This window comes from Gavialis gangeticus, unplaced genomic scaffold (assembly GCF_001723915.1).
Source record: "Gavialis gangeticus isolate Ggan-Ray unplaced genomic scaffold, GavGan_comp1, whole genome shotgun sequence".
NCBI classification, from domain to species: Eukaryota; Metazoa; Chordata; order Crocodylia; family Gavialidae; genus Gavialis; species Gavialis gangeticus.
Window position 1 is genome coordinate 156,545,510 of NW_017729024.1, and position 16,070 is coordinate 156,561,579.

The following is a 16,070-nucleotide window of genomic DNA, read 5'->3' on the forward strand; positions in this document are numbered from 1 at the left end:
TTCTTCTACTTTTCTCCAAGCTAAACACACACCTAGTTCTCTTAATCTTTCTCACCTTCCAACCTCTTTATCATTTCTGTTACCTGCCTCTGGGCCTTTTCTAACTTTTCTACATCCTTCTTAAAAAATGGAGCCCAGAACTGCGCACAAGATGCTAGGTCAGGGGGTGTCCAACATATGGCCTACATAGCCCCATAATTCAGCCCCTGACCTGCCCCTTTTGCTGTGCTGGACAGTCTTGCAGGGTGCCCAGGACATGCACTACCCATGCTGCCTACTCGAGCCAGTATTCTGAGCCGGTACTGCCTGTGCTGAATGAGGAATGCAGATGAGAGAGGGGGATCTGTATGCCTGATTTTGGTCCATGCCACTCATCTGACCTACGAGACTAGATGAGTTTGACATCCCTGCTTTAGATCTGTGCTGCCTGACCCTTTCAGCCAATGGTCCAGGTCCATCTGCAGGCCAGATCCAATCTGCGGGCCAGATCTGGCATGTGCTCCTGGCCCAGCCAGGGCCCAGTGCAGCTGGATAGAAATAGCCTGATGGGATCCCAGTGCAGCGAGAGTTGCATCAGGCCCTGCTGCATAGGAATGAGACCTAGTCCCTTTCCTTAGGGCCAGTCCAGCTGTGTGGTGGGGCTTGGAAATTTGGCAGTGCGGGAGCAGTGGCAGTTAACATTGCCACTGGTCCTCCATCGCTAGATTTTTGGAACTGCAGGCTGGGGGCTGAGCACCCCTGCTCTAGATGAGTGTTGGAAGTAGTTGGGTTGGCTGAGCCCCAGCCGTGCGTGGTTCATCTTTGACCCTGGTTTTTTCCATGTCATACATATTAAGTTTAAAGAAATGACACAGCAAGTATAACTAGAGAGCTTCTAATCTTTGTGGACTGGCTGATCAGACCATCTAGCAGAGGGAAAGTGTGTTGGGGTTACAGGTCCCAAGTGTGATAAAGTAGTTGCTTCTTTTATCCCTTTGTTATACATAGAATCCAACTTGTTTCTCTAGTTATTCAAATGATTGCATAAGAAAACCAATCCTCAGGTATTACGTATCTACTTGTGTAGATGTCCCCATTTCACTGCTTGACTTGTGTTGTCCCTTCATTGTTGAACCTTACTGCAGACCTCCCTATCTTCCTGGAAGATGACACTTGCTTTATCTTCCAGTTGTGATCCGCAAGTGCGTTCAAACTCTTTGTTTATTATATTTCTGGCATGCCAATTGAGCTTGGCACTATCTTCCAGGAAGGAAAAGGGAAAGGGCGGGGGGAACTTGGTTAGAAGAAGAGACTGTTAATTTAAGGAAATTTGGATTCCCTGACATGCCTCTGAAAGTGGGGGGACCAGGCCAGGCACTCCTGGGGCTTCAGGGGCCTTATCTTGTATGTCCCAAGAATGGAAATAGGTCAGGCCCATGAAGCAGTAGGAGTGCTTGTTCAGGGCTGCTGGAAACCCTGGGCAGCTCCAGGCTACCCCCTCTCTTGCCATGAAGCAAGCAGACGTCTATTGCAAAAAAAATTGCATCAATTTATACCACCTACGTCACGGCCACAAATTTTGGACATCTGTGGTGCAACAAGGGCCATGAACATCTCTCTTCCTGGCCTTTGTGCTGCCATAAAAAATTGACAACAAAAAAGTGATGTCTGTTTCCAGCCTTAAAGATAAAGGGTAGATCAGTCAGAGCTTTCCCCTCCCACCTTTGAGAAAAGAGAGAATAAAGCCCACTGTGGAATCTCTGTAAACTGCGATGTCCATCATGGGAGGCAGTAGGGGGAAGGAGGACGAGGACTGCTGGAAGCTAAGGCCTGAGGCACAGAGGTTGAACCAAGGTTTTGCTAAAGCATTAGCAAGACAGTGTTGGGGTACAGGGCCTTTAGTTTATCTTGCAATGAGGCCTAACCAGCTCCAGTAGAGTGGCAGTGTGACCTTTTTTTGACTGTCATAGTCCTGACTTGTGATGACTGTGTGGTATATCAAACCCCATAGGTCTTTCTCAGTAATGCTACTGCCCAGTCAGTTATCTTACATTCTGTATTTGTGCTTTTGAATATTCTTCCCTAGGCATATCACCTTGCATTTATCTGCACTGAACTTCATTCTGTTGTCTGTAGCCTGGCCTTTCCAATATTTTCAGAGGCTTATGAATTCTACTCTATCTTCTAAAGTGCTTGCAGTCCTTCCTAGTTTATTGTAATCTACAAACTTGATCAGGAAGCTCTTTATTTCGGCATCCAGATCATTAATAAACATGTTCAATAGCACCAGGCTCCAGATAGACTCCTGTGGAACCCCACTGAAAACCACGTGCCATTTTGACATCAATCCACTTACAATTCCCTTTGCTTGTGGTTTATTGAGGTGTCCATAGAGTAGGTCATAGAAGAAACCACTAAACTAAATAGTGGCATATCATCTGGGCTGGATGGTATTCACTCAAAGGTACTGAAAAAAACTTTAAATTGTGGATATACTGTCTTCAGTGTGTTAACCTATTGTTAAAACAGCATCTGTATTAGAGGCTGGAAGGTAGCCAATGCAATGCCATGTTTTAGAACATTTCCAGAGGGGATCCAGAAAACTACAGACTGGTAAGCCAAACTTCTGCTCCTGGGAAATTGGTAAAAGCTCTGATAAACAGGATAATCTTGCATGGGTGAGCAGGACATGTTAGGGAAAAGTCAACACGACTTTTGTAAAAGGAGGTTATAGCTCACTTAACACACTCAAAGAACTCTACTAGATAACAAACCTGTGGATCAGGTTCATCCAGTTGATCTGGGCTTTCAAAATGCTTTTGACAAAGTCCTACACCAAAGGCTATTAGCCTTTCATAGAATTAGAGACCAGATCCACTCGTGGATCAGTGGCTAAAGGACAGAAAGCAAAGTGTGTAGGTTATAAATGGTAAATTCCTACTGTGAAGGAAGGTAAGCAGTGGGATCCTCCAAGAGCTAGTGCTGGAGCCTGTGCTATTCAACAATATTCATAAATCATTTAGAAAAAGGATGAATAGTGAAGTAGCCAGGCTTGCATATGACACCAGATTATTTAGGTGGTAAAGCCAAAACGGACTGTGAAGAACTGCATAACTCATAATATTGAGTGAATGGGCAACAAAATATCAGATAAAATTCTGTGCTGATAATTTCAAATTGAAGCACTTGGGGGGGTGGAATAATCCAAGATGCCCATACAGCAGGATGGACTATACTTATTACAATTCAGGAAAGAGACCTTGGAGTTATTTTACATAGTCCTTTGAAAACCCTGGCCCAATGCTCAGCAGTCCTCAAGAGTACAAATAGAATGTTAGCAATTATGAAGACAATTGAAAACAACACAAGAAATGTCATACTACTGTATTGATTCATAGTACCCATACCTTGAATACTGTGTGCGCATCTGTTCCCTGTACTTCCGGAAGAGTATCATAGACCTAAAAAGGATACAGGGAAGGACAACGAAGATGATTAGGGGCGTGGAGAGGCTTCCTTACAAGGAGAAACTAAATAGATTGGGGCTTTTCAGCTTAGAGAAAAGATGAACGAGGGGAGATATAGAGTCTCTAAAATAATAGTGTGGAGAAAGTGAATAGGAAACAATACCAGACCTAGAGGACACGCAAGAAAATTATTAGGAAGCAGTTTTATAAACTAATTAAAAGTTCTTTTTCACAGACTGTGTAATCAACTGGTGGAATTCCTTGCCACAAGAGGATGCAAGAGGCTATGACAATTTAACTACTTTCAAAAGAGAGTTAGATTCATACAGGATAGGTCCATTAGTGAGTATTAACCATTATAGTTATAGGTGCAAGCTCTAGATTAGAAATTTGCCTTACAGTCTCCAGTATTTGGAGGTCTAGGAAGAAAGGGAGGAGGACAAATCAGTCTGAATAGGCCCTGCATAAGTACTGTTCCACTTAATTTTTAAGTTAATTTACCACTCAGATGCAGAATAATGAGCTAGATTGTCCAACCCAATATGGCATCTCTTCTGTTCTTAACTACATAACGTCTTTGAGGCCTTGTATCCACTTCATAACAGTTATACTCGGGTTAACTGCAACTGTGTAGAAATAGTGATGGCGAAGCAGCTGCCGAAGGACTGCTGTTTTTCTGGAAAATGACTGACAAACTTCTGTTTCAGGATTTATAAACTGCCCCTTCCCCCATTTCAGGGTTTCTTATAGCACAGGGTTCAGCAACATTTTTTGGGCAGAGTGCCAAAAACACCTACAGCCTTGACTTGTAAGGTGTTGGCATGCCAGGGGCAGATGGCAGGGGAACCAGGAGGCTTGTTAGTTGTGGCAGCATAGCCCCGGCCTCTTCCCTGAGGAACATGTATCAAGCAAAATGCCTTTGCATGATGCACATGCCGGGGGTTGCCTGCCCCTGTTAATAGCAGCTCTGCAAAATTAGAAGAAACCGTGAAAATGCTGGGATCAGATTATGGTCAAAGCTGGACACTCATCAGCCCTGGATGGGGGACGGCTGTGTGTGTGGCACTGCAGATGCTGGATGGAAGTGGCGATTTGGCTTCTGCTCAGCAAGGTCAAAGCACACAGGGGCTGCCAGGTGCCAGCTTTGAACTTGCTGAGTATGGGGAGCCAGTCAGTTTCCCCCACCCAGCACTTGCACACCCCTAGACAGCCCTGGCTTGGTTTTGGCTGCCCTGTCTCAAAGCCAATTAATTGTTGGCATTGTGACCAAGGCAGCTCAGGGTCTTGAACTGTGCTAGGGCTGTTCTCCTCTTCATGCTGACAGTTAGCTGGTTGTCCACATGGGGCCTTGGGGCATGCCACATGTTCAGTTTAAGGTGTCATACAAACTAACCACAAAAGATGTTCTACATTTGAGGTGTAACATCTTTGTGGCTCGTTTGCCATTTTAATTATGCCATGTATTGCCTAAGCATATGCCATGTTGCCATTTGTCTCAGTTAACACATTAATTGTTCCATAAATATAACATCTGCCATGGGCTAAATGCTTATACTTGATTACCATGTATAGTAAACGTGTGTTTATTCATGAGAAATGGTTTCTTCAATTTACTTATAACAGGGATTATTAAATTTAAAAACAGAAACTGAAGCCTGTAATAAGTTTTAATGCCTGTCATCTCTGAAATCTAGAACTTCTGGACAGTAAGTTCTAATGTAATGTTTAATAATGTAGTAACATTATATAATATAGTATTCAGAAGCTTACATGTTCCTACCATTATGTTAATAGTTAAGAAAGAAGTTACTTTTATTTGTAGACCAAATTCTATATTTAACTGTTGTCTGTGTGTGTTTTTTTTTTATATATATAGGTGCATTGACATTCAACAGAGTAATGAAGTAGAGAGAACGCAAGCACTTCGTTTAGTCAGAAAGGTAATCTCTAACTATGCACTGTTCTGTCTCACCTTCTGTGTTGATAGACTCATCAGTCATGTTGGCTCCAGAAGTGCCCCATTAAATCGGGAGTGGAGGAGCTTGTTTTTGCTGTCTAAGAAAATGCAGATTGCCTCCTAGAAGGTTCTAGTCGGTCTGCAGCAGCTGGTCAAATAGAATTCTGATCTCGCTATGTGTGTTAGATATAGAGCTTTAGCTGCATTATCTAGCTCCTGCCAGATAAGTTGGCATTTATAGATCATTCACAGACTAAATAATTTATTCTGGCACGAAGTACTTTATGTTCCGGTGGGCTTGGCTGTTCTGTATACAGCTTCATTTCTAGCTAGCATCAGCTACCTTGAATGGACAAATAGATATCTAAGGAATCATCTGATGATTGGAAAAGTTCCCAGGATGGTATCTACAGGAGCACTGATTCTGTTATACTGCTCTGTTTTTCTTCTTTAGGGAGCCTGAAATTCTAACTCCAAAACTTCTAGTTCATCATTCTAAAGAAACTGTTAGATATATTCCAATGGTTATATTTAGAATGTGTTTTAAAGAAAAAAGTTCTTTGGTAGCACAGCCATAAATACAGAATTTTTCGTATCAAAGACTGAAGAAAAAGCCAACATTCTCTAGAACAGGGATGGCCAGCCCACAACACATAAGCCACAAGTGGCATGAGCAGCCTCTGTGTATGGCATGCAGAGATTGGACAGAGCAGAATGCAGAGCAGCAGTTTGCACAGGGGAGGGCACTCAGGAAAGGTGCAGGGTTTAGCTTGTCGCGTGCCTGCCAGAAAGGTTGGCCCCTGCTGCTCAAAGGTAATAAGTGATTTTCTGCTTCACTGGATTCTCTGACAACAAGTAAAAAAAAAAAAAAAAAATCACAGCTCCTAAATATTCCTTGCCAATTCAGTTAAAAGCAGGCTGTCTTTATTATAGATTAAGCACAGTATGTATTTAGTGCAAGGCATGGAATTGGCAGAGGTGTGCAGTGCTGTTGGATTGGCTTGTTTTATCCTCCTGCTCTTGGCCTTCACTGCAGAAATTTGATAGTTGATGGAAGGATTCCTTGCTTTGAGCTTCAAAGGAATATGGGAAAAATAAGTTTTTGTCCTGGAAAAGATGCATTCAGAGCTAATTGACAAACAAATGGCTTTCATCACCACAACATTTACATAGTTACACAAGGATTCCCCCTCTAGTCCTGTGTTCAACTTCTTCAGACAGCTGGTGAACAAAACATGGACACCAGCACCGGTGAAACCCAGAAAAGGGGCCACTTCATCTCCCTTTCATAACAAAGCAGCTGTTATCAGTGGCCTGTGCAATACCAGTGGGTGGAACATGAACCTGAACAAAATGGAGGTTATGCAGACAAAAATACCCTAAGGAATGTATAACCATTGTGAAGTTTGCTTATGCAGAACATACACTGACTTGCCATTGTAAGTCAGTTCCAAGTTTAGGACTGTTGTTAAATATCTCTTTTTCATGCTAAGACTTCTGTGGCAACGTTGGTGAATTATGCTTCCCAGCGGCTCTTATTCGGATACTGTCCCATCTTGGCAAGGAATAGTTTGACTTCAGAAAAAAATACTTTTGTCACATTCTGCATGGACCACAGCAATACAGTATGCCTGAGCAGCAGCAGACAGCCCATAAAAGACTCTCCCTAGTAAAGAACAGTGCAGCACATCCTAGCAGTATGTCCTCTGTCCTGTGTTTGTCATGCTGGCTCCCCATAGTGAGATTCAAAGGCCAGGAAGAAAAATGTTCGTGCCCCTTGTTGCACCACAGATGTCCAAAATTTGTGGCCATGACTTACGTGGTATAAATTGATGCCATTTTTTTGCAGCAGATGTCTGTTTGCTTCATGGCAAGAGAGGTAGCCTGGAGCTGCCCAGGGTTTCCAGCAGCCCTGAGCAAGCACTCCTACTGCTTCATGGGCCCCTGAAGCCCCAGGAGTGCCTGGCCAGGTCCCCCCACTTGCAGAGGCATGCCAGGGAATCCATCTAGGGGCACATCTCTGCAGATGGCCAAACCTGGGGTTTTCCCATTTACAAAAAAGTGCCCTGAGCATTGTCAGTATTGGGCCCCAGATGCTGCTGTCCCTATATAGCCTAAGAGATGTATGTGTATGTAAACTAGCATGAAAAAAATGCCAAATTGAGTTGACATTCATAGTAATAAAATAGTTGAAATTTGAATATTTAGTAGAAGTTGTTTCTGTACTTCTAGAAGGCATGTATGTATTTCCACAAGGTAATATTCAGAAAACAGAATGGAAGAGAAAAGAAAAAAATACACTCTCTTTTTTCCTTCTGAAAACAAAAAATCTTGAAACTCAACACATCCTTAATTGTAGGTCAGTTGCTTGCATGTGACATGTTACTGTTCAGCCTGTTGCTACAAGAAAGATTACATTTTTATTAAGGGGTTTACGACATGCATGCACACATGCTCTTGCTCTTAGTAATTCTTGTTGTTTAGTATCATTATAGAAATGAAAGACTTACTGTGTATGTGGGTGGGGGAAGGGTTTAGGTTTTTCTCTAAAGTCCGGTCTGAAAGAGCTTCCTGTTTTGTGGCTAACAACAATACAATATGGCAAGCAGTAGTTTCTCATAAACATGTTTACAAAAAGAAACTGGTTTAGTGGGCTTGAATTTATTTATGTAATAATGTTGGGCTCTTCGTTTAATAATGACCTGCAAATAATAGCCAAATTCTGCTTGTTCCTTTTTTGGCTGATTTGCATGATTATATGAGGAATGTCTAGAAAGTATATACAAAAGAAACATTTTTACTTCTCTCACCTAAAGTCTCCGGCTGTAAATCAGGAGTCAGCAATGTTTTTGGACCGAGTGCCGAAAACACGTGCAAACTCAGCTCGTAAGATGTTGGCATGCCGGTCTGATAGTAGGGGAGCTGCAGCGGTCCCAATCCTTGTGGCAGTGCAGCTCCAGGTCCTTCCTTGCCTTCCGCCCCAAGGTGTGCGTGCCAAGCAAAATGCCTTCGCATGCTGCACTCTGGCACCCATACCGGGGTTGCCTACCCCTGCTGTAAATAGATGTCTCGTCTGTCATGGGTCTGATTTGTCCCAGGGTTTGACCCAGATCAAAACAGATGCAACACGGTCATGTATACTGTACATGTTGCCTTTCCAAGCTTCATTGTTGCTTCTTGCTGGCTTGTCTGGGCAGCTAAATAACCTTACAGATGCACAAAAACATTAGCATAGTTTATCTTGCATACTGTGAAATCTAACCATAAGTTTATAGGAATACCTTTAACAGGAGATGACTCAAATCAGCATAATTTAAGTTTTCTTTAAATAGGATACTGGATCCAAAATAACCAGGATTAGGGATTAAGCAAGATGAATAACAGCCTCCTCCACATTTTGCTTCTCTTACTACTTCCTTAGGCACACTAAATGGCATCTGTGGATTAGCCTAAAATGTGCAGTAACTTGCATAACGTTATAGCCTCTAGAGAAATTTTTTCTGCATTGATTACTACTAGTTCAGTTGGAGATTTATTTTAAGGTTCTTATGCATAGTTAATTTAAAGCTTCAGAAGCTAAATCCTTCCTCTGAGCCTGCTTCTTGCTCTGTTCCTGACTCTGCCATCTCTTTCCAGAGCTACTAAGAGCCTGGGCTAAGTTTATCTTCCATGGAGAGACTCTTAGTTGTGAGATTTGCAAACCCGGCAGAACAGGATCTGTAGCATATATCTTTCTGTTAGTCTAAAATTTTTATGTAAGGAGTACCTGTGGTTGTGTATCCAGATTTGTCTGAAGATGACTTCTGCCATGTTCCATGGATATAAGCTGTATTCCTTTTCTCTGAGGACTTTAAATGCTGTGTACTTATGGTAATGGGGTGTAGATATTGCAATGATAGGCAGCATAGAAATAGGAGTAGTAATAAATTAGCAGCTTCATTTGCCTAAGATATTTAATGCAAGCAAACAAGATGTGTCATTTAGAAGAGGTGTAGGAAACATTTTCTGGCTGTGGGCTGGAATGACCTACTGCAGGACAGAGGTGGGCAGGTAGGTGGGTAATAGGACCCTACTGTCACTGCTGCTTGTTTTCCTGGAGGCATGGGGAGAGTACCTGCAGAAGGCAACCCCCACCACCATATGACACAAAAGTCCTGTGTCCTCCCAGAGGTTTCTGACCTCTAGTTTAGAAGGTCATAACAATTACAATGCTTATTTATGGCTTATTCTGCTTTTCCCTTGGTTTTGTAATATAATCAGATTTTAAAGGAAAGTAAAACATCTTTATGTTGAAAAGGTAGTTTAACCATTTTCCTGCCATATGTCTTAAACTAACAGCAGGTGTTGAGAGACTTTCTAAACTCTTGCCAGCTTTTTTTTAACCCGTGATACTGTGTTACACCCTAAGCATGATGCCTGGACAGTCGCCTGAGAGACGCTTCATTGCAAAGTATATCCTAAAGGACGAAGGGTTCAGAATAGTGTTTCAGTAACAAGGCAGTGTGGTATGCACAGTAAAGCCCCATGTATTAATTGGCATGTTAAAACTTAAGACAAAGTCTTACAGTTTATATAGCAGAGATTAATTACACTGCACGCTTTTGGGAAAGTGGTTTTCATACAATTGTTTAAGAGCCTAACCTGTCAGCTACATTTGTAAAACCCCACAAGTAATGCAGTTTCTTCTGCTTGTTCGACACCTTTTGTTCTCCATGTTGCAATGCAGTCCCTTCTGTGGGTTTGAAGAGCTCTGCAGAATGGGAGAGTTCACTTTAGTGCAACTTAACATCTGAGTAGCTGTTGAAATGGTTGCCTTGCAGACCCGAGTACTGGACAAAGGAAGAAAATTGTAAGCTGCTGCATGCTGTATTTCACGTTCTCTCTGTCATTAAGGTTTGACAGGGACTGTTGAAGGAGATCTGGGTAGGTGCTCTGTTCAGTCTGGAGCGGTCTCCCTTTAACACCAGTTATGGGGAAACTAAAAAACCAAGCAGGAAGGAGAAAGACAGAATACTATAATGGTAAGCCATGCAGTTCAGGAGCAAAAGGCAAGAGTATTAAAGATTTATTTGATACAAGGAGGTAATATATGTTGCAGTTAATTTGGCTTATCTCATAACAGGATGCTAGTGAGTATGTGTGAAGAAATGTAGTGATACACTGTGGAAGAAACTACTCATCTGGGTTTGTTTGTTTTTTGGCAGATGATCACTGTGAATGCTTCCTTGTTCCCTAGCTCCATAACTAATTCCTTGATAGCAGTTGGAAATGATGGCCTTCAGGAAAGAGACAGAATGGTTCGAGCTTGTATTGCCATTATTTGTGAACTAGGTGAGAATCTTAAAAGAATTAACAAATGTTATCAATTTATCTTATTTCTAAATGAGCCTTTCTCCTCAAGGATCTTATTAAACAGGAAAAATAACCAGATAAACAGGAAAAATAACTGTACACAAAGTGTTGTCAAACTTAAAAAGTAAACTACAAAATGTTTTCCATTAGTACTTGTGAGTTGCATATTTATTGATTTACAAAATACAGCAAAATGACAGATTTTCAGAATTTGTTTTTTTCCAGATGTTTTAGTGACTTTTTTTCTTCTGTATTAGCACTTCAGAATCCAGAGGTGGTGGCTCTTCGGGGAGGACTAAGTACCATCCTGAAAAATGTGATTGACTGTCAGTTAAGTCGAATAAATGAGGCTCTCATAACTACAGTTTTACACCTCATTAATCATCCAAAGACACGACAGTATGTGCGAGCAGATGTAGAATTAGAGGTAGTAACTTTGGTTTCTTTTCCAGTCTTAAAGTTGTTAAATTTGCTCTGGTCATTTTGATGTCCTGAAGCATTTGTAATGTGGCAGATGCAAGGTAGAGAATTATTTCAAAATAGAAAAGAAGTGGATTTTGGCTACAGTGTGTTTAGTTTATTGTACGGTGACAAATAGCTCCAATTTGTCTCCCCCGCCTGTTATCAGTTATTCCGTCTTTTATGAAAAGAACTATTCAGTCCAAATATAAAAGGAAAATGTTTTTAAAATGCTTTTTCGCACTACAAAATATGTGTGTATTCTGCATGAATCTACTGGTTTACATCTGTTCACAAGGAAGGGAAGGTATCTAGCTGTTTGTTATTCAGGCAAAAATTGATAAATACTTTGCTTGTATCATAAATTGCAACAGAATCAAGCATGGCATCATCAGTAAGTTTTTAAGCAAAGAGTGTTCAGGAAGATATTTCATGCTCAGGGGTGTAACTGTTCTGGCTTGAATACTGGGTGCTACTTGACATGATGCAACATGTAATGCTGCCCTCACTAGTAATTGATGATTGTCTATAATGGTTGGAAAACAAGCTACTTGGCTAATATTCTCCTGAAAATGGAGAAAGGTAGGCAAGTTTCAGTTTTGCTTATTTTACTGCGTATTAGACTGATATGGAAAATTTAACTGTAACATTATAATTTTCACTTTGAATTTTTTGCTGTTTTAAAAATCTGTTCTAAAATGTAACATTTTTAAAACTTGAAAATGGCTATTTCAATAGAATAAAAACATAATTGTGTTTAGAGCAGAAACATTAAAAACTTGAGGTGGGGGTGAGAAACAGATTGGCTCTTTACTCTTTCAAGAGAGTAAATGTGTATGTGTGTTTGTGTTTGTGTTTAGCGAATTTTAGCTCCATACACAGATTTCCACTACAGGCACAATCCAGACACAGCAGAAGGACAGCTTAAGTAAGTATATTGTGGTTTCTTGTGCTACAGATTGTTGTGAAGGTGTAGTATTAAAATCAAAACTTTTCCTCTTCAAAGTGACTTAAATATACTTTGGTTCTCAAAAGTAAAATCAAAGTAATCGTTTTCCAAATAGGAAGTAGAAGTGACAACATATTAAATTAATTGGAATTTAAATAGTAAAAACATATAAATATACTTCTTTTAAATTGTTTGTCACGACTTAAAAATAGTTATATATTTTGTTTAAAGTATGTGGTGTAAAAGAGAGCATTGTTTTTGTGGAACATGTCAGTCTTTCATGGGCAGAGGAAGCTGTGCAGTTTTGGACTGTCTCCATCCTGATGATAGTTGAACCAATCCTGACTGACAGATAAGGTCAGGACAGTATGCTAACCAAAGGAGAGGTCAGGGAAATGGCTTTTTCTTGCATGTACACAAGTATAAGGGGGTTGTGCTAATGGACACCTACAAACATTTTTAATAGCTGGTGTTCTGCATTTTAAAGATAGATGGAGGTAATTTTGTTTAATTAAATACAGATAGCCTTTACGCATTCAGCTAAAGGTACATTCCTGGCTAGCAAGGAAGGTTGTTCTTTAATTTTACAAGAATAGTGTTACAATTTAACACTAATCCTATAACCTTGCAAATCTCAAACTAAATTTTTCTTATATTCTGGATCTCATTCTTCAAAAAAGTCTCTAATGTTAGCAATGGGTAATAAAGCAAGTGCTGCTGTAGGCTTAATGGTAAGCTTACAACTAATGTGATGATTATTTTTATAACAGAGAAGACAGAGAAGCACGGTTCCTAGCTAGTAAAATGGGAATAGTGGCAACGTTTCGATCATGGGCTGGTAAGGTGCTTTTTTATTTATTCTTAATTTGGTGATAAGGAAAGGAGTTTTATGCTCAAAGTGAAAGAATTATTTACTGAAGCCCCAAATCTGTCCTTATTAGTCTTTTGCCTTGTGTTAATCAGTTCTTTGTGTACGGTAGGCCAATGAATGTCTTGTTGTCAAATCATAAGACAACATACAGCCTCCGGGATGGATCCAGCCTGCAAAGCACTTTCATCTGGCTCATGGTGCCCCCCAGCGAATTGCACCCTGCCTGGCCTTTCAGCCCTTGAGAGTGGGAGCCAAGCGCCCACATGTATACACAGCCCCAAATGTACCCTATTACACCTCGCTCCCACCCTTGTGGGCAGAAGGGCACAGCCCAGCCAGCTTGCAGCTGCTGCTGCAGCCTCTGGTGACCTGCTCTGCTTCCCCGGTGTCCTTCTGGCTCTGGGCAGCAGGTAGGAAAGCGATGGGGGAAGGACTGCAGCTGATTGGGAGCATGGGACTGGGGCTGGTAGCAGTGCGGAGCTTGTGCCCAGGGGGGCAGCAACAGCGGGAGCTAGGGTGGGCAACGTGTGGTTGTGAGAGAGGGTGGGGGCATGGGAACCCTCTTACACACTCCCCCGATGATGTGTAGCCCCGGCAGGCAGTGGCAGCAACAGCAAGTGGGTTACTCAGGGCACAGGTGCCTGATTCTGGCCAGTGTTGCATATTGCAGCGAGGAGTGCAGCCTCCACCAGGCTGTCTGTATCGCTGCTGCTCCCTGGTTCTCAGGTACAGCACCTGCACTTGTTGGGCATGGGAAGGAAGCCCCAGGTGGTGGAGCCGGCTGTCTTCCCCTCTGGGGCCTGCACCTTCCCCTGCGGGGTGGTTAAGGCAGCCGGTTCCAGTGCCTGGGGCTTTCCTTCTGTGCCCAGTGACTGCAGGGGCTGCGCGCGAGTGCCAGGGAGCACTGGCAATACAGACAGCCCCATAGAGGCTGTGCTCCTCATTGCAATGTGTAGTGCTGGTTGGAGCCATGCCCCACTGGACATCTGCACCCTGAGCACCCTACCTGTTGCTGCTGCGCCATGGGAAGTGTAGCGGGGTTCCCACATACCACCATCCTCACTCATACCCCACAAAACCCACATACCCACACCCTGCCCCTAAATCCCCCCACATATAAACAACCCCCCAACATAGCCTATGCCCCCTCACACGCACAGCCCCACCCCCTCAACCCTGCCACGCACCTCCCCACGCCCTACCATACACACACACTCACCCCCCCACACCATCTCACACTCACACACACACACCCTGCCCCCAGAACCCCCCACATATACACAACCCCCCAACATAGCCTATGCCCCCTCACACGCACAGCCCCACCCCCTCAACCCTGCCACGCACCTCCCCACGCCCTACCATACACACACACTCACCCCCCCACACCATCTCACACACACACACACACACACACACCCTGCCCCCAGAACCCCCCACATATACACAACCCCCCAACATAGCTTATGTCCTCCACATAGCCCCACACCCTACCATATATGCACCCCCACACCCCACCACACACACCATCACATACACCCCCACCATACTCACACACACCCACCCACACACAGTATACAAAACTAAGAATTTATTTTTGAGTTATTATGCAAATATCTCTATATACAGTATGCAAACACAATCATGAAAAATATTTTTCATAATAAAATTAAAATATGTTATAGTAGATGTTTGACTTTTAGTGTATGATTTATTTTTCTGGTTCTAAGATGTCAACCTCCCTCCCCTCCCCAAAGGAGTATTTCCAAGGGTTAAGGGGAGGGACTTCTGACAGCAAAGGTCAGGGGTTAGGGGACGGGACTACCAGTCCCAAGATGGCAACAATGGAGCGGGGCAGCTGTCAGAGGATGGGGCTACCTATGCAGCCCTTGACAGCTCACCAAAACTCATTAAGCAGACCTCCACCCAAAATAATTGCCTGTCCCTATCATAAGGGGTTTCTGTGTTGCATCTTCTGATTGGCTTTCCTGACCAGAAGATGATTCTTTTAGTCGCCAGTAGGGGAATCCTATATCAGATACTAATTTACCTTATTTGAAATTCATGACATATTCTGGATTTAAATGAAGTTGGATGTATTTTTTTTCTGTCTTTGAAATTTGTTCTAAGCTCTGTTAGGATGAAAAATAGCTTTGTCTGTCTATACTAGGAATTTATACATGTGTACCCTAACTTCACCAGTGGCTGCTGGCCACTGAATGCAGTCTCCCATATAGACGCTGCTTGAATCTTGATGTAGAAAGTACTTCTCAGTTGACAAGGCAGTGCCTTCTCTGTCCTTTTTTGTAGGGCTCCAGAATAAAAATAGAAACACAGTTGTTGCTTGAGTCATCTCACACCTAAATGAGACATTAGACCAGTTGAAATGAAATGAAATGAGAAGTCAGGTTTGTCTGACCTCCTACCAAAATCTTACTCTTTAATGCTAGTTAACCATAATGTGGAAATGTTTAGACTGAAGAGTGAATTCTCTTGATGGATAGCACAGTATCTCAAATTTAATAGTAAGATTTAATTTGGTATTCAGATATCCTTCAAGAACTATGCATAGGCACCCCTACTTACAAAAATCGCATTCAAATTTGGAAACTTCCAACATTTCCATACCTACTCACCTGAGACTAAAGTTTCTTCAGAAGAAAAAAGGAATAATGGGCTTGAAATATGCTACTTTCCTTGACATTTCTTCTATTTTCCCTTTCTTTGCCTTTCTTGTTTTTAAGCCATTCACTTAATTTTAGAAGTTAACTTTTAAAAGATTTTTAAAGAGGGATGCAAGCTAACTTTATTCTTCCTTTTTTGTGTTCACAACTATCAGACATGTAGAGGATACTCTTCCTCAGTTTTACCATAGGTTACTTAGGATTTATCAGGGATGCATATTATAAGCTCCAACATAAACGTGTAGAAGATAAAGGCTTTCTCTGTCCAAGACCCAAGTTTCTTAAGTATGTGTTAGCAAAAGTAAAAAAAAAAAAAAAAAAAAGAATTTTAAGAAGTCTGTCTAAAAACCCA

General features: G+C 42.1%; 1 protein-coding gene across 1 annotated transcript in view; it reads left to right on the forward strand.

Moving 5' to 3' along the window:
- RICTOR (RPTOR independent companion of MTOR complex 2) overlaps positions 1-16,070 on the forward strand; it is a 208,302-nt gene that overhangs the window by 104,303 nt on the left and 87,929 nt on the right. Inside the window, exons 6-10 of the mRNA XM_019517936.1 lie at positions 5,323-5,386; positions 10,608-10,734; positions 11,013-11,182; positions 12,075-12,142; positions 12,934-13,001. Of these exons, the coding sequence (XP_019373481.1) occupies positions 5,323-5,386; positions 10,608-10,734; positions 11,013-11,182; positions 12,075-12,142; positions 12,934-13,001 (497 nt within the window). The remainder of the gene's footprint in view (positions 1-5,322; positions 5,387-10,607; positions 10,735-11,012; positions 11,183-12,074; positions 12,143-12,933; positions 13,002-16,070) is intronic.